At 37.4% G+C, this 24,023-nt stretch overlaps 1 protein-coding gene across 3 annotated transcripts in view; it reads left to right on the top strand.

Moving 5' to 3' along the window:
• The first annotated feature begins 427 nt into the window (after positions 1-427).
• SYT14 (synaptotagmin 14) overlaps positions 428-24,023 on the top strand; it is a 94,615-nt gene continuing 71,019 nt past the window's right edge. For 2 of the 3 annotated variants that reach the window (XM_064648316.1, XM_064648315.1), the window contains exons 1-2: positions 428-547; positions 12,805-12,852. In XM_064648316.1, the coding sequence (XP_064504386.1) occupies positions 535-547; positions 12,805-12,852 (61 nt within the window). In that variant the 5' untranslated portion in view covers positions 428-534. The remainder of the gene's footprint in view (positions 548-12,804; positions 12,853-24,023) is intronic. The other variant, XM_064648317.1, reaches the window with a different exon arrangement.

The raw sequence follows: 24,023 nt of genomic DNA, 5'->3' as shown, positions 1-24,023 counted from the left end.
TCAAGCCTGACAGAGTTCAAGAAGCGTTTGGACAGCGCTCTCAGGCACATGGTGTGACTCTTGACGCTGTCCTGCGCAGGGTCAGGGGTTGGACTCGATGTGGGCTGTGGGTTCCTTCCAACTCAGGACAGCCTGAGTGATTCTGAGAAGCGTGGCTTGGCTGACACTAGTGCCCCCGGAGCCTTGGCTTCTGTTCTAGCCAATCGCTTTTGGAAAGGAAACCCACGGAACAGAACGGCGGGAAGCGCCGGGAGCTTCCCCTGACGGACAGCGGCGTTTCCGCCCCGCAGCCGTGAGGCGCCCGGGACTCCCCGCACCGGGGCCAGGCGGGGCCGGACGGCGGCGGCGGGAGCGGTGACGCGCCGGGCGCGCTCCGGAGGCCGCCCCGCCCCGCCCCGCTCACCTCCCCGGCCCGCCCCGCCCCTCCCGCCGCTCCCGCCCCTCCCGCCGCTCCCGCCTGGCATCCGCGGCGCCCGGCAGCGCCTCTCCTGCGTGCGCTCCCTCCGCTTGGTACGGCCCACCCCGCCGGGGATCATGGCGATTGATGGTAAGTAGGCCAATAACGGGCTCCTCTCTCTCGCCCCGAACCGCTCCCCTCCCCCAGCCCCCTCCTCTCCCTCTCCTCCCCCGGGCACGGGCAGGGGGGCGGCTCCGGGGGGAGGGAGGGCTCCCACCGCGGCGGGAGGTGGGGGCGCACCGAAGCGAGTGGTCCCCCAGCCGGGGAGGGCGGCGGGGGGCGCCTCCTCTGCTTCCCGTCCCCCTCGGCCCGGCTGCGGGGGGTACAGTGCCGGGGCTGTTTGATGGTGGGGGAGAGGTGAGTGTGGTGTTCCCTCCTCCCGTCTCCGCGCCCAGGAGCCGGGCAGGGGTAAATAAATCCTTGGCACGGTGGCCGGCATCCTACCTCCTCTTCCTCCTCCTCCTCCTCCTCCGCCGCCTCCTGCCCCGGGGATGCCGGGCGTGCGAGGACCCGAGGAGGACGAAGCCATCCATCCCCCCGTGCCTTGAGCCGCCCTTGCTCTGTCGGGGAGGCGGGGGCGGGCAGTGCAACCCCCGCGGCCGGGGCTTTGCCGCCCCTGCCCGCCGCTGGGTCCCAGACCCGCGCCCGGGATGAAAATGTGGGTGCTGGAGGTGCGCAGCCCTTTCCACCCTCCCCGCAGGGACTTTGCCAACTGCTTTAAAACTCGTTGGCCCTCTCCTGGCCCCTGAGTCTCTGAAAACTGAGTCCCCAGGCGAGGGATGCTCCCGGCTCTCCGCCGGTTGCTGGGAGCTAACAGGCTGCACAGGAGCCTGGTGTCCGCAGATCTTTCTAGTCATCACTTAGAAACAACAACAAAGGAGCGAGATGTTCGAGACACTTGTTGGGTTTGTTTGGAGATGATCATCCTCAAAGGCAAGACTTCTGAGCTTTGCTCTGAAACCTCTCCTCTCGATTCTGAGAGTAATTTTACACCTCGATAAAAATCCTTTTAAAAAACAATAAATCCCAGAACTTTATTTCCAGCCAGAGAAGATCCTAAGGTATGCAGCTTCCCCGACTGAGGTGTTTCTTTCTGAAAACGTCTGTTGTTATAACTTAAAGAATCTAGGAAAACAGTGAGGGAGGGGAAAAAACAAACTGTTCTCGTTTGTTTCGCATGTGGGATGCTCCTCTGCTGTCACTTTCCCTGGATTAGTAATTCAGGCCTCTGTAAAGAGAAGTTGCACTGCGCAAGCAGAGCTGCATGTTCACCCTGTCTTGGAAGCTGTGCACACCAGAAGTCTGAGCTGGCCAGCTTTAAGTTGGCCGGGTTCTTTTCTGCTGAAAAGTCCTCTTAATATTATCAAGAAGATAGCAAAAAATTTCTGCTGGGTCTGGACTTTTTACATAATTCGAGCTCAGAAAGAAAAAAATTATCAGTCCTTCAAAATCTGTCTCTGTTTTCAATTTAAGCAGCATTATCCCAGAAATCTGTGAGAATCTGTTAGATCCGAAAATATTCACGGTATGTGAAATTCATGTGTAATATTTTCAGAGGATTTAGGGTATTACTTCTTAAAAGTTAAAGCAAATAATCATGGATGAATAAAGCAATCTAGCCTTTGAAAAGAATGCAACACTTCTCATTATGGCCAGACTTTAGAAATAGCCCAACTCTTGTAGATACTTACACGAAATATTCAAAATGGGGCTTAGGCTCTTGAGAAAATTGGGTGCATAGTTTACAGTTAAATGCAGAAGCAGAATAAAAAAAAAAATCCAATCACGAAAGTGGTCTGCTGGGTTTTGATTTAGTACTCTTCCTGAAGACAGAAAATGCAATGTATTTTTCTGCTGTAGTCTGTAGCAGGCATGCATCCTCCTCTTTGTTTTCAGCTGAATAGCTGACTATATTGATGTTCTCTCCCTCCTGTTTGTGCAACAGTACCTTGCCTTGGCTGTACTGTTTAGCAGTACTGTGTTCTGACCAGCAGTGCTAAAAAATATGAGTTTGATTTGGTTGAATACTAACTCTTGAAGTTGGCATCAAACCATGGGATTTCTAGTCTAAACTGTCAAAATACAGAATTTGCATTGTGTCCAAGTAAATTTGTAAATGTATTTAAGTAAACAGAGAAAATACTTTGCTCAGTTTTAAAGACACAGAATTTGGACAGATTCTTTAATTTTTTTTTTTTTTTTGGTAGAGGCACAGGAAATAAGCAAGATTGAAGACTTCTGTTTGAAGAATTAATATAAAACAGTTCAAAATCCCTTCAATGCAGGACATAGATGTGAAGAGTGCACAAAATTAAAAGAGCTCAAGTTAAAATAGAATTTGTTAGCTGCTTTTGGCTGTTCTCAAAAATCTCCAAGTACCATATCCTGTGTCACTTTGTCAGTATACCAGCTGACAGTGAACTCCAAAGTTTTTATAAAAGTGAGACTTTTTGTATCAAGTGTTATAGAGAACCACGGAGCCACTGGCCATGGCCAGTGGCCATTACCCTTTTGGTCAGTGTCAATGCTTTGTTACAATCACTATAAGAGATTTCTAAAAGATGAGTATTCTTCATGTGATCATGGTTCAAAGCCCTCATCTAGTGATTGCAGGAACAATGACATCTTTTTCTTTAGAAAGTTAATGTCATGTTAAAACATGTTCCTTTTGTATTTCTTTATAAAGACATCAGGTTACAGTTTGCATAGGTCAGGCAGTCTCAGATTTATGAGGAAACAACAAAGAACAACCCAATTGGGAAAGTTTTGGCACAAATGAGATTAAAGGATTGTATTTGCAGTTGTTATTTCTGTGTAGCTATCTCCCAAAACACAATTAGTATTAGCTAGGAGCTCTGTTTTATCATGCAAGGTAATTTATTGCTTAACTTTTCCACTTTTTCACAGGGAAAGATTAAATTAATAAGTAGAGTATCAGAACAGGAAGGTGACAAATATGGTAGGGAGTAAGACCAAACTGAAAGCAGTAGTACGACCAGACTGGTAGGCAGTCCGAGGTTAAAATGCTCCACCTACAGCTGCCCAGTCCTGGAGTCTTGTGGCAGTTTGCTGGGACTGGGGAGAAGGTTGAGGAGTCACTTCTGAGAACCCTTCAGCATCACTGTGGCAATGATCCTTATGGCAGCATTAACTTGATTTCTCTATGCTGCTGTTCCTCTTTTGAGCAATAGCAATGGTTTGGCATCTTAAGAGAGGTCTGTTGAATTGAGGTCTAGGTGAGGAGCTAGCAATGGAAACCACACTGCATTGCATGGAGGAGGGAAAGGAAATGTAAAAGGTTGCAAGTGGGATACTTTATAACCTAAGGCAGAATTGCATCTCTTACATAGCCTCTTGAATCTACTTTTACCACATTTTTGGGCTGCACTTGAACATGCTCTAATGTAGTACAGGCTATACAAAAGTTTATGTTGCTGAAGGAGGGGAATACATCTGGAGATTAATCTTTTCAGAACAAGTTAATTATTTTCAAATTTAAACTCTTTCCTATGGTTTACATTGTAAGGAGTTTAGTTTTAAGAACTGAGAAGCTGTATTAAAGAGAATAATGAGCCAGCCAGATAAGAGGAATCTAGTAGAGAAGAAAGAATTACACCTTGGTGCTGTCATCTAATAAGTTATTGGTAGTGAGACTAATGAACATGGCTTCCCATATTTTTTCCCTGTGATCCTTTCAGTTTAACACTTCTTCCTGATGTAGAGGCCAAGGTCCTTTCCAGGTGTCTAGGTTTTTGATCATTTTGTTCTTGCATCTCCTGAGCGTCTCTGAAGTGTCTTGATCTCTTTGATGCTTCTGAAAAAATTGTCCTCTTCTCTTTCCTCATCTGCCAGCTGTTTGGTTTGGAGGAGGCATCTGCAGCTCTGTGTGCTGTGCAGGGATTTTTTTGGCCAGTGGGCTGTCCTCGTGTTTAATGGGTTCTGTGTTTGTGTTGTATTTGACTGGTAATGTTTATAAAACAGTGAATACTAAATGTATGAAGTTCTTAAAACTTTCTGTCAATTTTGTCTTAAATTAGCCAGCAAATCTAAGACAAAAGAGTAAACAATAGAAGGATGGGGCAGGAAGCGAACTGATTAATTATATAACCCTCATTTCCTTGGGAAACAAAGATAAAAATTACTGAATGAACCTACTTTTTGTTTATGTATACAAAAAGAGAGGGGATTTAAAACACTGCTTCATATAGGTTACCTGAAAACTATGCCTAGTTGTAAATTTCCAGAATCCAGAAAAGGAAACAACGGAACAATTAGCTGCTTACAGTTAGGTAGGAGTATCATAAGTGGCTTGTAGGCTTGGGGAACAGTTTTATCTTGACTTCCTAGTTACCTGGGGTATTGAGGTATCACTGCAGCATGTACTAGAAGGGTGTAAGATGACATGGAGGTCCTCGAGCTAGTGCTGATCTGAATTGGCAGTAGTGCTTCCAAATCCTGGTGCGGCCAGGACAGGGGTTGAGCAGCAGCATCAGTATTAAATAAAGCCTAAACATAAGAGGACATATTTTTTGCTTAGGCCCACTTTTAAACACATTTGCTTATTGTGGAGTGGATCATATGTCAGGGTATCAGATTTGATCAGCCACGGAGAATCGGTTTAATGCTGCCTTGTGCTTGTTCACTATCTGTAGTGGAAACTATTCAGTGAATGCCTGGTATTGTCACTGTAAGGATGATTCTCTGCATTATTTGCTGATGACAGTAAAACCTTGTGCCATATGCAAAATCACCAGTTTCCTGGTTGGATTTGTCTTACACCATCATCGCTGTAGTGTTGAATCTGTTGAAATAAGGAAAGCCATTAGGCCTCTATCACCTTTCAGATTATAGAGGGGGCTATCTTTTTTTTTAAAAAAAGACATCTACCCTCTAATGCTCTACAGACTTCTTTTTGATAAGTTCCCTGTGGGCTGGGATGTAACTATCATAGTTAATATAAGAACAGGTGATGTGTTCAGGGTGAAATTCTTCTTGAATTCTGTTCATTTTTAGTGCTTAGCACTTTTGCAAATTGGAACTCTTGACGTTCAAGATGGGTGTGCAGGAAAGCAAACACACAGCCACTACTTGATTAAAGATGTTGGCTTATATTGCTGCTCATCAAAATACAGGAGATCTCTAAGAGAAGAAAGAGTCTTGCTGTCTTCTGGAGAACTTTCAACTGTTTTAACTATTAGGTCATATTTTCTCTTCAACCTAATTCAATTATAATTCTTCCAGCTTTTGTAATGAATAATGCAAGGGATTATTCAGCGCTGATACAAATTTTTTCCTGAATATTGTCAGGTTTTGAACTGCATAAGACCAAGGGCCTATGTTGTATGTAAAAGTTGAAATGGATTTCAAGTCATCAGTTAATCCTTGCACCTCCTGATTTTTGCATATTTAACTCTTGGAGGTGTTAGGTGTTTTCTGATTTCTGAGTAATTCTGTCTCTAGAGTGAGAGGGGGAAACTTTGGGAGGATTTTGAAAGTCAATTTTAAGACAGCAAATAAGTGTTGAGTTTGTGAACTAATAGGTTGCATTCTGTAGAGAAGCATAGTCTTCAGTGTGAAAAGGGGTAGGTTCAGTATGGCTGACACAAGCAGTTTTCCTACTAATTGGAATCTTTTAAAATACAAATTCTTTGTAGTAATTTCTGTTTGTATCACAAACTTACTGCATTGTGTGAAATGTGAGAAGTCCAGTTACTGATACTATTTCTGTGAGTATATTTTTCTCCATAGACCATAGAATCATTTTAAAAATAGAAATATTTCTCAGCTTACTTTCTGTTTTGAAACTCTGCTCTAGAGTAGTGATTAGTGGGGGTAACTAAAAAATGCAAGAATTAGCTAAAAGTCGTGCTAATTTTTCATCCTTTTTCTGCTATCAACTTTTTTTGTTGACATCTTCCTTTTTATTTCCAGAACATTTGATAACAGTGTACATTGCTTGGCAATGCATATTTAATAATTTTGGCATTTGCAATGAAGTTCCTTTTGTGGCTTTCAGTTCTTTTAAAAAAAAATTTAAAGGTTTTATATTAGGTCATCAGATTTGAACCATTTATACTGGATGGATGTTTCTGTGTGAGTTAGATTTACTGTATTTCTTTATTTCCATCAGTAAGACTTACCTGAAGAAGTACTTGACTGAGAGCTAGGTAAAATAAAGAACTTTTTTGGTTTTTTTAAGTGCTAATTCTATTTCAGTTGTCAGAAGAGGAGGGAAAGAAAAGTGTCTGGTCATTCTGGGTAGGAAGGAAGGTGAGATAATACTATTTTCATGATGGGAGAGAAAGTCCCAAATAGCCTCTTTACTTTATTACTTGGTCAGCTTAGAAAATCCGTGCTGTCTCCAGAAACGGCTATGCTAGTCTTGATTAATTGTCATTGATTGCTAATTCATTGATCAGTGCCATTGGTTCTGTTGATTACAAATATAATCCAGAAGTAAATATCTTCCATGAGAAAACTGGTTTAATGTTTGTCAATACTTTTATGGTTGCGTAACAGCAAACAAAATATTCTTGGGAAAGGTAGATGACCTTATCCTTAGGCTAAGAAATTACTGGACAGTGATCATTTTAAATGGTGCTAGTAAAGAAGACAGTCTTTACCATAGGAGTTTGCATTTTAAAACCAGAACATTGATTTCTGACTTTTACTCTTGAAAACTTCTGGTCTTGAACATGTCTGCTGCTAATTTAATCTGATACTTATTTCTCTTATTAGTGAGTTAGACTGTGAATAATTGTCTTTATTCTAGAGTCTTAGTCTATTAGGTCATTCCTCATATGAAAACCATTTGTGTTTTAACTGTTTTCACTGACCTTTTTTTTTTTTTTTTTGCATTTCTTTGAGTGTTCTGTGGTTCCATTTTATTCTTTGAGGTGGAAGGACCAAGAGGAGACCAAAACTGCATAAAACATACAAGATGCGGGCATATAAATCACTATATAAAATAGCAAATTTTATTTTTTTTTAACTTGCTCTCTCTTTCCTTATAAACTCAGACATTGTTTGCTTTTTAGTTTGCTTTTTGACTAGTTCTAAGCATTCAACTTTAAACATTTCATTTTTTACATAACCAATATTATTTGTAGACTAAAATTGTGAAAAGGTTGCAGAGGTGATTTTACACCACGAGCAAGGATAGGCTTATAAATATATGTAACCTTTTTAGGACAAACACCATACTGATGCCAGCTGTAGAGTCGCTGTTCTTTCAAAGTCTTTTCAACTTTATTTTCCATTGCTGTTAGCTGTCTGTTCATCTAAAACCAGATTCTTCCTTAAATTCAGTTCATGGTATGAGACAGTTTCTCAAGGAGCAGATTTGTTGATGTATGTAACCCAGAACACTTTCATTACGGTTGTCTCTTTCGATAAATTTGTAGTATGTTACATGAAACAGCTTAGCATAAGAATGGGTTTTCTGGGTATCTTGTATTCACAGCAGAAGCATTAGTATTTCCACGTGCTTCAGACACGGTAACATTAATGGTGTTAGGCTTTATTCGCTTGTATCCCATTTTACGTTTCTGCGCTGTAACACTTCTATTTCATGCACTTGCTGCACAGCCTTGTTGTTTCTTTCTCATTTGACAGTCCTGCACACTCAAGCCTTACCTGTGAGTTGTAGTTTTAACTATGACCGTGTCTGACGAGGGGTCCCAGAGCAGGAGGGAAGGAGCTCTGCTGAAATGCACGTCCCTTGCCATTGCTGTGCGTGGGCAGCAGCAGCTACTCCTCTGTAATTCAGCAAGATGGACTCTCAAGGGCTGTGATGAACGCTGTGCCCCTCACCCTCTTCGTGCAACTCAACCTGCGCAGTGTTGTTGTTCTGCACTGGAGTTTTGCGGATTTGCCAAGGGAAAAAATAGTTGTCTAATGTTGAATAAAATGTTAAGTAAACATTTGTTGAATGTGGTCCAAACTTATGAAAATGCTAATTAAAATACAATCCTCAGCAGGAAAGCAATTTATCGTTTAAAAAATACATCCCCAAAATGACACCTGATGACAAAGGCTTTTGTGATACAATGTAATGTTCCTCTGCAGCTGCTAATATGGATTTGTTGCTGAGCTGAAGAATAATGAATTTTTTACGCACCACAGTTTTGGTACTGGAACTGAGACTGTACGACATGTTTATTGAAGGGATGGAATGTAGCCTTGCTGAGTTTGTGGGTGATGGCAGGTAGGGGGCAGTTAATAAGCTGGAGGGCAGGGCTGCTGTCTGGCAGGTGCTCGGCAAGATAAAAAGCGGCCTGAAGGAACCTCAGGAACTTAAACAAGGACAAATGAAGCCTAAGCCCGTGCAGCACTAGATGCTGCAGACAGACTGGCCAGAAGAAACCCTGTACAAAAGACCCTGAGGTGAACAGCAAGTTCAGGGACCAGCCAGGTGCCTCTGGCCTGTATCCGGTTGTGATAACCCAGCATGAGAGGATGACAAACTGGACTTCGTCAGCAGAGTGCCACTAAGTTGGGAGGGAACAGAGTACATGGCACATGAGGAGAGACTTAGGCAATACATTTGTGGAGGAGACTCTTACTGCAACCTTTTACTATATAAGGGGGTCTCAGAGATGGAGATGAGGTCCTAAGCTGTGCAGTGAAAGCACATGAGGCAGTGGGTGTGAGCTACATCCAGGGAAGTCCTGGCTGGCTGTGAGGAGGAAGTGTTCACAGTGAGAGGGAACCAGTGCTGTCTGGAGAGGTCATGGAATCTTGGGCATTGCAGAACTTGGTTGGTTGAGACCCAGAGGAATCTCCTGTAAAGCTGGTCCTAGTCCTGTTCTGAAGTCATTCCCAACCTAAATCCCTCTATGATAATGCCAGTGTTACATTTCCGAGACAATTATTTTCAGCGTCCAGTAGTGAAGTTTCACCTGAAGTCCAAACATAGTAGAACTTTGAATTTGAAAGTGGACTCATTTTAGAAAGACATAAAATTTTCAATTAATACAAAATTCAGGAGATACTTTGTCTTCTTTGATGTACACTTTTTCATCTCTTTGGTGTAATAGTCATCTTGGCAAATAGTGACTTGATATACAAAATCTTTGTCTTAAATTGAGAAAATGAAACTTCATCAGGTGTTTCAGCTGCCTCTGAAAACCATCTGGCCATTCTGTTTGTGCTAAATGTTTGAATGTTTCAGATTTTTAGGATGGTTTTTTAGGTGGTTTTTCTTGCTCAAGAAAATGAAAATGTTTTGTTGAATGTGCAATTCTAAAATTACTAAATCTTTCATTATTTTTCATTTTACTTCTATTGTCTGAAATTAAGAAAAGTTCTGTGTGTTTCTATTCTCAGATTACATTTTGGACAAAATATTATGTAGTTTTATATGCAAACTCACTTAAAATTTTAAAATCTTAAATCTGAGATCACATTCATAGTCAAGATGAAGTAAAATTAGTAATAATTTGTGTCTAAATCAAACTTAAATTTTAATTACCTATAAAATTATGGTGAACTAACACTATATTAGGATCAATTACTTAAAAACAGTATTTAAAGAGTAAAATTTAAGACGGTCATACCACTGAACATTTGGGATTTGTGGGCTAAGTGACACAAACTCAGTTTTTTCAGACTGAAGTGCTAAATTAGCAGTCATCCAAATATTTGCTGTCATCCAAATATTTTCAGTTTAGTTTCTTTCAGTGTCTAGGTTGTTGAAAGCTGAGAGAATTTTTGGGAGTTGGAAAGACAGAAAAACTTGTGTTCATTTGTTAATCTATGAGTAAAAACAGTGTCAATATTGTATTAGTTCCACAGTTTTGAGGACCACTGGGTAAAAGAAGTATCTGCCCAGATCAATTGAGGATAAAATATGTGTTCAATACACTGGTTAGCTTAAAATATAAAAGATACTTTCTTCAACCTTATTTTCAAAACATGTAGATCACTTGTGTTTTCATTTAACAGTTGATTTTCATCCAAAAGCAAAGTTTGGGGAAAAAGTGATAGATCACTCACCTATTAAATAAGAAATAACATTCAGCATTTTCTAGCAAAATAAGAGGAATAAAATCCTGACTGAATGCATATTAAATGGTATAAATTTATTATAGTTTTGTAGTCAATAAAAAGTAGCAGGCAGATTAATGCAAAGGCTTTATTTAGTGGAACACCATCATATTTTAGCATCTAAATGATTGAATAAAGATCTCTTTTTTAGAAAACAATAGGTAGCAATGCAGAATCCAAACCTAAGATTAGTATTTTATGATATGATTTCAAGCTGGTTGATTTCACTGAGGGAAGTGAATATAATTTAAATCTACTGCTGCTCTCTTCTCTTAGTCGTTTCTAGGTGAATCTTTATTTTTAACTGTCTGGCATCTGCGTAATGAAAAATTCTGTAATTCTTTTCAGTAGTTTTTATTATTTCCTTACTGCTGAATTTAAGACTATCAGGAGAAGAAATTCTAGGGAGAAGACTAGAGAGTGACTTTTCTGTCTCTATTCTGGTTTTTCTTTTGTACCCTGAAGATGATTGCAATGACATAAAAGAAGATTGTAATCTTCTCCTTAAGTCTGTTTTTGTTTTGATTGTTTTTTTTAATGCCTTGTTGTCATAAAAGCAGATTATTATTTTTTAATTTAGTTTTTCTTCTGTTTTTTGAATGAAAATGATGTTGTCCAGCTTCTAGAATGCACTGAAAAGAGGGAATCATATTGCTATTATAACTGGCTTTTGTAATGGTGATGACTATACAAAACTCATGGAATCCTCGGACTTACTGACTCTTGAGTTCCCATTCAAGACTATCTTTGAAGCTTGTATTTCACATTACTGAATATGAAAAAAAAATATTGACATAAAATGAGGATTCTTTTTAATTTCATAGACATTTGATTTTATTTTAGAAGAGTTATGTTTTACTACATTTATTTGATCCCTTTTATCCTTTTTTCCTTCCAATATATGCATTTCCTACAGTTATTTCTTTAAAGTGTAAATTTAACTACAAATACAGATCTCTTTAAAACTTATACACCACCATCTGCTAGTGTTACCAATTAAGAGTTTTAAGTATTAGTTGATATTATATCATAGTATGCTTTATTGTATGTCAAAATTCATTTATTATGGAATAAAGGAGAGTAATAAGTGCTATATAATGTATTTCCATATTTTTGAGATGGAAAGAATTTTGTTACCTAAAGCTTGTTTTAGTGTGTCGTGAAGCATTTGGAGCCTAGCAGTGATTAATGCATATGGAATAGATGCTTTGTGAGTTTTTGTGTCTCTTGCTTTGTATTTTTATGAGATTGCAGAGAACTGGGTATGAAAACCTCAGCAGTTCCCCTCACTTCTATATTCATATGCTGTAGTCTTTTGTTGTCAGGGGAAGAAGGCTTAGTGGGTGTTAGGGTGTAATTAAGAGAAGCCATAGCTTGACGTAGTTTGAATTCTAAGGTTTGACCACGGGGCATATAATTCCAAAATGTAAATGTATTCAATATAAAGTGATCACAATAAAAAAAATCAACTCTTCCAATAATTTCTACAAACCATTAAAAGAATCTCTTCGACAGTTTGCCACTGCCCATTCCTCCTTCTGCAAGGCTTAGCAATAGCTTGTTTCCTGTCCAGTTCCTGGATCACACCTTTCTCTGTGAACATGGTTGACTGAATGTATTCTCCTTCCTTTGTGGGTTCCTTCCTTGTTCTTACTGGGTATATTATGTGCTGGCATTTTGTTTACGAGCTTGAATTCTAACATTAAAATGTAAATGAAAGCTGTTTACAGCAACAATTTTATTATTCTCGTGTAAGTATCTTAAATTCTGTAGCGCTGTTTTTTTTTATGAAAGAAATCTTTAAAGGAGAAATTCCAGGCAAACCCAACCTTTGGTAACAGGATTTCTCTCTTTTTTTTTTTTTTTTTTTTTGCAATGGAAGATAATAATAATAATGTTATTTTGGCATTATGTTATGTCGCAAATATTTTTGATATTTTGGCAATTCTTTTGTAGATACCCTTCTGCAGGGTAGTTCCCTCCAAACAGGAAATTATGTTTTGTACTTGGGAAACATTAGTGTGGCTTGAGTTAAAGTGCTTGCTTTTGTAATTTTATCTGTATAAATTCAGTGTAAAGCTCTTCAAACTGTACCACCATTAGCAATACTAAGCCAAAGGTACATTTATGGTTTTCTCCAAAGGATTTAATGTATAAATGGAAAATTTGTTAGGTCGGTCTTTTGCATTTTCATTAAATGAGATAGTTTTGGTGCTTTCCTTTACACGGTTTATAAATCTTATTAAGAAACCAAATATATTTTATTTGTTACTGTTTTCTAATTATGTATTTCCACATAGGTGGAGAACGAACTTGTGGTGTACATGAGCTGATCTGCATTAGGAAAGGTAAGCATTGATTTGTGAAGGTGTAGTTCTTAGCTTGTGAATAGTACTGCTGAGAAATCTGCTGCCTAATGTTATGATCTCACCTTTTCTGGGTCTTAGTGTTGCATCTTTGTGTTGCAGAATCTTTTGATGCTGACAGTGTCAATGAAAAAAAGAAAAAAAAAGTGAAATTACAAAATAAAATTTGATTTTTTGCAAGAAGGATGAAGGTACTCCTGCAATATTCACCGAGTTACATGGAATTTGTTGATGTTGCTCAATTGTGTTGGGTAACCACGAAAATTTTGATCTTTGCCTTGTCTACATATTTGTAGGATGATTTGATTTTTAGTAGTAATAGAAAGTTGTGAGGGTGTTTTAAATAACTGATGTAATGGACTGGCAATATCTGCCTCTGATTTCAGGTGAGATCCTAATAACTCAAACTTCTTTGACAACGACTATATCAGTAGTGAAAGCAGTAATTGACAGAGCACGGAACAGAGCTGTGCTCAAGAGAAAACTGTTACAGGCTTAAAGCTGAGCTACAGTGATTGAAGTTGGAGCTTGACAGAACAGCTCAGCTGATATAAAGACTAGATACAGTTCTGTTTTCTGTCCCTTTTGGGAGCCCTGCACTCCCTCCTGCAGCATTGCTGTTGAATCTCTGTCTTCTGATCTGAAAGCTGCCCTTGGATAAAAAAAACCAGTTTCTTCAAAGATTAGTTGCTTGAACTGAGTCACAGTTAGGTCAGAAGAGTCTTGGTGCTTTCAAAAGGAGAGGAGTAAGAAAGTGTGCTGGGAGAGGAGGAAGTCTACAAGACTCTTTTGACAACAACTAAGTGTTAGACTGGCTCAATAGTATTGTCAAACCACATCATACTTCGTGGGAAGAAATTTTGTTTGTCCTCTTAGTTTCCATTGCATTCACTTAGAGGTTTTAGTAACATTTTGAGGGTTTTTTGAAACATTTATTTAGCATCGCCTAACCTCAGAATTAAGTTTACCGGTTAAGGTCAAAACAGCTTTATGGTCAGAAGTCATCTTTTCCAAATATCTATTAAAAGAATTACTGAATGTTGTGTGTGGTTTGACAGTACTGTAATTAAAAACATTTCTCTGCTTTTCTAAACCGTGAATCATTTAGATCTTGCTTTTTTTTGTTACTTCGTTTGTATTTTGGAGGGGAGGTGAATTTTTTTTCTTTTAATGTTTTCTTAGGCTTTGGTTTTGTTTTTTAAAAAACATCTTCATTGCTGTCTCTGGTTTTCTGTTGATGGATGTTGGTACACACAGTGCTCTGTATTCCTTCTATAATAGGCCCTGTTTTTCTTCCTGAATTGAGAAACTCATTGGAATTTCAGGAAGCCTACTGATAAAATTTCAAAATCTATTAATCTTCTTAATCCCGATTTATTTTAGGATACTGTAGTGATTTTAAGAAAAACAATTCTTCTGAGTTCTTGGAGGCAGTGCTCTATGGCTTTAATGTTAATTGCTGGGAAGTTAAATTGAAAAGATGTACCTTTTTAAGGTTCTAAGTTAAATTTGAACATTAGATTCTAAGCTCCATTTGCCATTGATATGATACACTTTTTTTTTTTTTAATAACAGGTGCATGGAACCTGTGTTTTAGCATTAGTGCTTATAAATTAGCCTAAGTGTGATTAAAAGAGAAATATCCTCCTAGTGCCATTTATACCCACATTATGTTGGGTTCCTTTTTAGGTCGTAGGAGTTTCCATGTGTATTCTAACCTTGTGTGTCCCTATGCCCAGCTGTGTTCCTTGTAGTGCACGGATTGGGTGCATTCTTGTCTGTCTTTGCTCCCTACTTGATGTGTATGTATAAAGAAGAAGGTGCTTGCCATTGTACTAAGAATCTTCCAGTTGTATAGAGTTTTGGTTACTTTATCTAAGACTTTACATCATCTGATACACATCCAAGATGCTTTTATTTTCTGACCAAGGCCAGGCTCCTAAGCATTGCTTTATTTACCAGTTGTCCAGGCCTGCCTGCTTGCCAGGATAAGGGTGCAGACTCAACATCTCTACTGACCTCCTCGGAATAGGAAGGCGTTTCCAAACTGAGAACTCCTCACTGCCAGCAGCCTCGAGCTGGTCAAATCAGACCTTCCAGCTTTGTCATTAATGCCACTGAATACTCATGTCAAGCTTACACAGGATGTAGTTCACCATCTCTTGGCTGTGCCATGAAAGCCAAGCCTTTTTTTGGTCTGTGAGAGCACTGTAGAAGTTGGATGGACAAATTAAGTGTTCACATCAACACATAGGTAGTCCTGCAGTCCTGTCTGGTGCTGAGTAAGTTTGCAGTGTGCCCCTCTCCTTTTTCACTGGTGTCTGTGTGACTGTGGCACCAGGAGAGTACACTCCAGCACTCTGGGCATTCATACATTCCCTCATTTTCATCGAATACAGTCAGTGAGGCTATGAGAGCTGGTGCAGCATTTGACAAAATGGTTCTCTAGCTGCCTGAAAGCCTCTGATGTTTTCTGCCAGGGGATGGTGGGCAACTGTGACTGCCCTGTGACTGTAGTTAGAGTGCCCTTGTGGAACCCCTGAACGAAACATTAGTAGTAAATAGCCAGTGTTAAGTAACTAAAGTTCTTAGAGACGACTGTGTACATTTGTGCTTTGCTTATCTGTCCATGTTGAGAAACAACTAGTAGGATAAGTTCCATCTTATTTTTCCTGTACTGAATAGGGAAAAGGGAAAAGTTAGCAGGAAAAGGGAAAAGTTAGCAAGCAAGCAAGCATGTGTCTTCTATGAATAATGCAGGGGAAAACTTTCCGGTTTCAAGTGATGGAGTGTAATTACAATTTATATGGGGATTATATGACTTGAAGAACACCTGTTGCTGTGATCAGGTTTTTTTCTAATTGTCAAAGTAACACATTCTTAAATTGTCTTTTTCTTGACTGCCTATTAATTTTTTGCTAGGAAAATAGGAACTTTGGAGTGTCATATGATAAAATGTGGCAAGTGACCAGAAAGGTCTGAAAGGCTGTGTGTGACCAGACCATTTAGCTCAAATAGCGTCATAAAAACTTCTTACCTTCATGTGAAGGCTGTAAAACCAAAACCCAAGCTTTAAAAAGGAAATGAATGCTCTAAGACTATTCAGCTGCTAAAATAACCTGAAACATAATTTTTCTTCTTTTTTTAAATTTTTTTTTATTTCTCAGGTTAGTCAAATCCATGGAGGTTTTTTTATTTGCATTTGTTATTTTCAAATTTTTACGTACTCTAGGCTGCACTAGCCTAGACTGCAAATAGTTGCATTTTTGTTTGTATTTTCATTTAAAAGCATCATTAAAGCTTTTTTTTTTTATATTAACAATGCTTCCACTGAAATAAACCTAACTTAGTCGGTAGATTTATTTTTAGTTTTTTAAGATTCAAAGATTTGCAAGTACCAGTTCTAATGGTCATTGAATATCTGAGATTATCTGAATTTTAGTGTAAATATGATCTCAGTATGGTATTGATACACAACTCAGATTTGCTACCCAAAGGTGTAGCAGTGGTCTGGCACAGGGCTGCTCCCATGTCTCATACAGTTACAGCTTCATTTTTGCCCAGGGGAGACTGTGTTGCGTCCACTTCTGGTCTGCACAAGGATTCCAGTACTTTTATAGTGTTTGGTTATTTGGTTTCCTTTAAGCAGATTCATACATTTTTGAGAAGAACGTGCAAAGAGCTGATCAGGAGTATGGAGACTGATAGGCTTTTCTGGAAAGCCTTAAAATCTAATTCGTATGTATTTTTAAAGAGGCTTCTTCTAAATGCATAAATACAGAGAATGTGTGTCCTGAAAATGTATTTTGTGGCCATGATGTAACATCTAATAGCCACAAAATCCTGAACAAGTCACTTTCCAGCTATCAAAAATAACTTTAAAGATGTATGATCACCTATTAGGGAGGCACTAAAATTTGTGTCTCCTATGTTTAACATAGTTAAGTGGTTGAATTGTTTGCGTGGGCTTGTATTTACACATTGTTGAACTCTGAAAACTGAAAAGAAAAGAAAAACGTATTTCTAGTTTTATTATAAATTAACATCTTGTTTACTTCTATTATTTAATGCAAGTTTGTTTTGTGTGCATACACATATTCAATATCTGACAATACAAATTGAAGACTTGGCTGTGGAAAGAAGAGTCTTGCTTAGTTTTTGACAGCAGGTGACAGTTTTTCTGAAACTACTCAGTTAATGGTTTGCCTTTTTGCTGGTTGTTTTCCTAGTACACACTTGTTTTTGAGAGAGTCATGAGAGTTTTGTAAGGTGTTCCTTTGGTTATTTGCTACTGACATAAAAGAATTCAGGGAACTTGAGATCACACTTGAGAAAAATGTATCTTTTGTGGTTGTGTAGTGCACTGTAGCTGCAAGTCCAACTTGGAATTGGCAGTTGTTAGATGCAGTAATATTTTATTTAAGGCTGTTTTCAAGTTCTGTTTGTACAGACAAATCAAACTTGAGATGAGTGCTTATGATGTTAAGGTGTTACTGAAGAAATATTAAATATATTCTGGTATTCTCTTAAATATATTCTGGTATGTATGATATTCACCGTATGGCATGGAAGTGACATTAAAGGAGAAAATACATGGCCATATTACTTTCAGGTCTCTCACCCTTGTTCATTTGTTTATTCTCAAAGTAATGCAAAGTGATACTTCTAACTCAGCAATGTATTCTGTATTTAATTCATGGAATTGTAGATTGAGTATCTGAGTAAGGGCTGAGTTGCACAGATGTTTAAAAATTATTTTAAGCTCTTTTTTCTTTTGCAAGATGTTCTTTTCTGTCTATTGTTGTGGCAGTCTTGCAAACAAAGGAAACTGTTCAGCAAACTGACTTTGTGACTAATAATGGAACAGAAGTGCTCTCTTTAATATGCAAAAGAGAAGTTGCAGAAAGACAATGTCTTTGGCTGACAATGAAAAATGTCACTTGTAATAATAATTTTGAAAAGATAAGAAGGTATGAATTTTTGCTTTGTCAGAAGTATGTTTTAAGTAGAACTATTCCTCTTTAATGTTCTGGTCAACTATTCTTATCCATTTGCATGTGTCTGAATGTTAAGTTGCCAACTGCATTTAATCCTAATGGAAAAAAATAGTATTTATTCATGAGTTTCATTTTACAAGTAGAAACATTATTTTACTGCAAATCAACTGCATCTGATGCTCAAGTTACCTTACAATTTTTATGATAGTCTACACTAAATAATTGCTTCTGAAAAAGAAATAAAATATTTTTCCCCTTTCTCCCTGCTGTCATCTAGTCGATAGAACTCCTTGTGCTTCATAAAGAGAAAGGTGATGCCACAGACGGTAGCAAATTTCTTTAAATTAGGAAACCTCACATTCCAACCCAGGATAATCTGTGATTCTATGATTTTAAATATGTGTAATTTCTATGCTCATTTAGAGGTTCAGATTTGGACAGTAAAAAGTAAAGTGCATTTTCTCTTTCTTAAGATAGGAATAAAACCTCTTCATTAAAAAGGTATACACAATTAAAGCTACTTTTATAATATAGGCAGAAAATAGTAATTAGTCTGTTCATAATTGTACACTAATTAGTTTAAAATAGACAAATAATTTTTTTTCTGAAGGCTTGAAAAAATTTTATGTCCTTTATTCCATGAATGCTAAACTTAATAGACCTGGGAGATATTTTAGAAATGTGGCTACATGTTATAAAAATGGAAGTTATAATGTTAAAATTAACATCACTGGAATATATACTGAATTCTGCACTCTGTTGGAAAGTTAATCTGTATGTATGTGTTTTGGATTAGAGAAAATTTAATATGAAATAAATACTTTTCTTTGAGGTTACTGAAGCAGAGTATTGCTTCTGTATGTTCCCCTGTGTTGGGAGTCTTCTGGAAAGCAGCAGCTGCTGAGGTCACTTAACTCCAGCTATGGCAGTACCTCTTCTTTCATAGCAAGTTTTCTGTGTAAGAACTTTGCTATATCTAAACCCTGGTATTTCTTCACTCAAGAAGTTTGCATGTTCATATAATCATTTTTACCTCACAGTACTTTGCTGTATATCCTAGTTAATTACTGTGCTGGATTGTCTCATGCTTTGATGTTAATTGTAGTGTCTGATAGGGAAAAATGTGGTTTTAGAAGATTTTTAGTACATAGATTTCCTCCTCCCCCCATAGTGGAGACCTACTTTGTAATAGGTATGAACTTCTAAACCACAAGTCTCTAGACCCCTGCGGGTCTTAAATACTTTTGCTTTGGGAGGATTATTTGAGAATGCCATTAAAAAATTTATAACCACTGCTGTTCTCTTACCCACTGCGTGGATAATAGTCATGTAATATGCTATGTAATTGCAACAGATTATTGGGATTTGCAGGTAATCAACATGATTCCATGATCAGTGTCTATTCCAAGTGGCAATGTGATGCTTCCTTTGCTGTTTCTTTTCAGAGATTTCTGTTGTGAGATATTACTCAATAGGAGATGAATTCCATGTTAGAGAGAAAAGGCATTGAGGGACTGGTAAATCAGCAGGGATGGCAGGCTGACAACTTCCTCAGCCCATAAGGATTTAGGAATTAAAAGATTTCTGTCAAAAGTTTAAATCTCCTTCTCCGACTATGACTTCAGTTATTCCTAAATTCTTTCATAGATCAGTGGTATTTTGGAGACCAGAGTCCTCTTTTTCCTGTAATGAAATTTATTTCCAAAAGACAGTTTCAGCATGGTATTTTAAAAGAAAGGGAAAAGGATCCTGGAAATGACAATCTGCAGAGGCAATACTAGAGTTGCTACAAGTATTTTCATGCACTTATGTATGTGATTAGTTAACTTAATAAACCCAGCCATTTTTATCATAACCTGGGAGCAGCTGAGGTCACTTGGCTTGTTCAACCTGGAGAACAGGAGATGGAGGGGAAACCTCATCACAGTCTACAACTTCTTCACAAGGTGGAGGGGCAGGCACTGATCTCTTCTCTGTGGTGAGCAGTGACAGGACTCGAGGGAATGGCCTGAAGTTGTGTCAGGGAAGGTTTAGGTTGGATATTAGGAAAAGGTTCTTCACCCAGACGGTGGTTGGGCACTGGAACAGGCTGCCCGGGGCAGTGGTCACAGCACCAAGCCTGACAGAGTTCAAGAAGTGTTTGGAAAATGCTCTCAGGCACACAGTGTGGCTCTTGGGGCCAGCAGTTGGACTTTGATGATCCTTGTGGGTCTCTTCCAACTCAGCATATTCTATGATTCTGTGATTGTATTTTATGAAGTAAGTGAACTCTATTTGATGTTTATTTAGTCAAGTAATTTAATTGCTAATCATAAAATCAAATAAACTGAATTTTTTAATTAAAATAAATTCTAGACTTTCTTCCTATGTGAAAGAATTCCTGGAATCTAGATGTTAAAATGTATTTTTCTTATTAGTCCTTGTGATTAGAATGAAGAGGAGAAGAAGTTCTGATTTCTCTCTGTAGAAGTGCATATTATCCTTCAGCCAGTGTGAAGTGACATAAACCAAATGGTAAAAAAAATTTCTATTATTACTGATAAGTTTCCACTGGAATAAAAGTGACAGTGGAGTTAGAGCAGTGTAGCTGTCTCAATACACTAATTCTAGTGAACCTCTCATGTAAACAAGCACATTTATGTTTTGCTTAATAGTAGGTGTATGAAATTTTTTAGAAATTAACCCATAAGTAGCATCGTGTATCACTTCAGATAATGTAAGTTTTCTGTTTTCCTCAGTCTTACTTTGAAAGGTCTATTTAAAGGGCGTTATTATTCTAAATAGAAAGTTAAATAAGCACTTTCATCCTGATTTCGTTCTATCAGTCCTAAAAACTCCTGAAAGGTACGCGCTGCTAAGATTGTTAATAATTTTCTCATTTAGGAAATACAATGCTCTTCTCAGTTCTGGATTGAAATTCAGTTATCATTTCAAGTTTATATTCGTTTGAAATTGCATGTCACTCAAGGTACTATACCGGATATAGGTATTTAAAGTGTTGAAATATAGGTAGCTCATGTTACAGGTGCTTTTCATTTGTACTGGAGAGTGTGTAAACTTGCTGCACAAAAAAGTGCAAGATGCATGAGCAACAGGCACAAATGAAGGAATGTCATAAGACCAGCAGTATAAAGTGTATTTAACATAATACACTGACAGATGTAGCCTTTTGTAGTGGGCCAAGGTACAAAGTCTGTGCTGCAGAACAAAGCCAAAATGTAAGTTTTGGAGGGGCAGCATCTTTATACAGGAAAGTTTCAGTTTTAATGTTGTCTAACGTAACTAAAAAATTAAAACCATTGATAAATGAGATGTAATTGTGTGTTTTAAGTTGAGCTAAACCACTTTTCCAGATTGTTTCGCCAAAACATAAGAGAAATAGGTAAGTTCATAGAAGGGAATGACATAGTTCCAATGTCTCATATGAGATAAAGAAGAAAGATTAAAACAGGAAGCATAGGAAATATGTTTGGAATTTTGTCTTTTGACACGTTTAATATAAATATTTAGAGAGAATTTTGATTTCATTGTCTGTCATTGATTTTTAGCAGCAATATCAGGTAGTCAATTTTTGTGGGAATGTTGCTCCTGTTTTTTATACGGGAAAGTATTCTAATACTGATCTCAGCTGCCAGACAGTTTAAGTTTACAAAAAGTGCAGATAGTCAAGAATTTAATATTTAAGTCTTCTGACACAACATTGGATAAAATATTGCCCTCTGTAGGTATATGATTTTGTCCAGATAAACGAGGTTCTATTCACTTGTTAGTGCTTCTTCAACTACTCCAGCAAACAGGAAGTTACTAATGCTGCTAAATTGTTATGAAACATTATGTATTGAGTTTTCATTGTCAAAGAAAAGCTGTTTAGAAAGAGCACAAAACCTTAGGTAACCTTCAAGTTCAGTTACTTACTGTTAGAGAAGAGACCATCCTTTGTAATTAGTTATAAAAGGAAAAAAATATTTGCATGTAAACTGACACTTATGAAAGTACAGTTCGAGTAATCAGTCAGACCAGCAGACTGGGGAGCAGACGGAGGCAGAGTGGGTTTTGTTTGTATTTTTCTGTTATGACACGAGTTGCCTGTGAGAAATAAATACCTCCTCCTTGGAGATAAATAGTTCAAGCATAGAGAAAAGGCAGTCAAGGCACAAATCTCATTTTTTGGTTCAATAATCTGTGCAGCCTTCTGAGAATATGTTAATTTCTTGTGCAAGTTGGAAAGAAGTAACAAGCAGCAGTAAATAGCATTTGGATGAAAATATTTTTGAGCTGGACAGTACAGGTTATTTTTGTGTAATGTTAAGATGCAATGGTGTAAAAAATTAATAGCAATAAAAATAATTCTTCTTCAAGACTAAATGCAAAACAACAGTCCTATTTACTTAAAAGAATTTAATAGGCTAAAATATCTTGGATCAAACTGTAAAAAAATTAAACAGGTTATAAATAAAAACAAACTTACATTTTAATTGGTTTTTTGTACTAGGATCTTAAAGGTAATGAGGTTCTTCACCTCATACCCCCTAGTTCCTTGATTTGTGTGCAGAAGAGATAGTGTTGCATTTGTAAATGAATAATTGAAACATCATTAAAATAACTACGTGGCTTTGTACATAGTACTGAGTGAGCAGTGTGATGTGGAATGTGGAAGCTTTAAAACCAATTGACTGGATATTAAATACAATTTGGGGGTAGATCTATATTAAAAATATTAAATGCTTTTAAATTTAATATTAAAAATAATAAATTATTTTTAATACGTCTGAGAATGTTTGTTGTTTTGGTGATTTTAAAGATGCAGTTATTTTCTGAAGAGTTTGAAACATCTTTTGTAAAAGAAAAATTATTTCATAACAGGGAAGTTATTTGAGAAAGACATGCTAATTTGATATTTAAGATGAAGAGATGGTAAGTTTCTGAATTCTAATAATGTTGATTCTAGTGTTGATAATAATAAAAGTGAACTAAAGTGATGTTAATGTAATGCTTCTCTAATGAGTATAACTTTCCATGCCATTTCCATAGCCAGCAGTTCAATTAGTCTTAATGACTGTAGGAAGATGTTAGTTCTTTTAGTATTTTTAAAACTGTGTTATATTATTATGAATTTCAAACATAAATTAATTCATAAATTCAAACTTTCATTTTTGTTTTTCTTAAGAACTGAGGATAATTATGAAGTTCATACAAGTAAGACTTTTGAATTTGAAATATGACTTTGAGAAAGTAATGCTTTTCTACTCGTTTCTGATAGTAGAAGAAACCACTGGGAACCTCTGAGAGTTTTTAAAATGCATTTCATGGTACAATTAATGCCCAGACAAGTCAGAATTTATGACAATGTGTGTTGAATCAAAATAATTCTGGTGCTGAATGTAGCACAGATGTATTTTATATGCAAAAAAGAATTTTTTTTCTCTCTGTCTGTGAAGCGTACCTGCTTGACACTTCAACGGTGAGAAACTAATTGAAAGATTAATGTGATGTATAAAACCTGTATTCATAGATGGGAATTTGTACACATTTCATGTGGAAAATTGAAGTACAATTTTTTTTCCCTGGCTTTATAATGGTAATACATTACAGGATTTCAAATTGATAATATACTTAATCTGTGAACAAGTATTCTAAGACTCTTTACATGGTTGCAAATTGATACAAAAATACAATTTTCAAGTCCTGTGTTCACACTGAATTACATTAATAATTAATTAGTCTTGCTGCAGCTAAAGTTTCATTCTTTTTTTTAGGTATCAGCCAAAGTTTCTTTTTTCACTCCAGAAAGATGTCATCAGATACTGTGTTTCCATAGAGAACTATCAAGCTTGCAGACAGTGCTTTTTTTTTTACTAATTAGTGTCCATGAAGTACTGGAGAAAAAAACTCAAAGGCTTTGGGTTTTCAAGTTACTTTTAGGTTGTGGCAAACTTCCTTAAGCACATATTTGGATGCATCAGAGCAGCTTTGGTTGCTGAGCAATGTAAGCATAAATAAAAAAAGAAGAAATAACAATTTAAACCTACAGTTTTAAAAGATTGAATGTGAAATACACAAGAGCATTTTTCTCTGAAGTTGTTGCACAATTTGTCCTATTAGAAGGAAACATTTGCTGTCCTTCATTGTGAACCATTCCATGACTGGAATTTCGTT

This window comes from Pseudopipra pipra, chromosome 3 (assembly GCF_036250125.1).
Source record: "Pseudopipra pipra isolate bDixPip1 chromosome 3, bDixPip1.hap1, whole genome shotgun sequence".
Classification (NCBI taxonomy): domain Eukaryota; kingdom Metazoa; phylum Chordata; class Aves; order Passeriformes; family Pipridae; genus Pseudopipra; species Pseudopipra pipra.
This window is presented reverse-complemented; position numbering and strand designations above follow the sequence as displayed.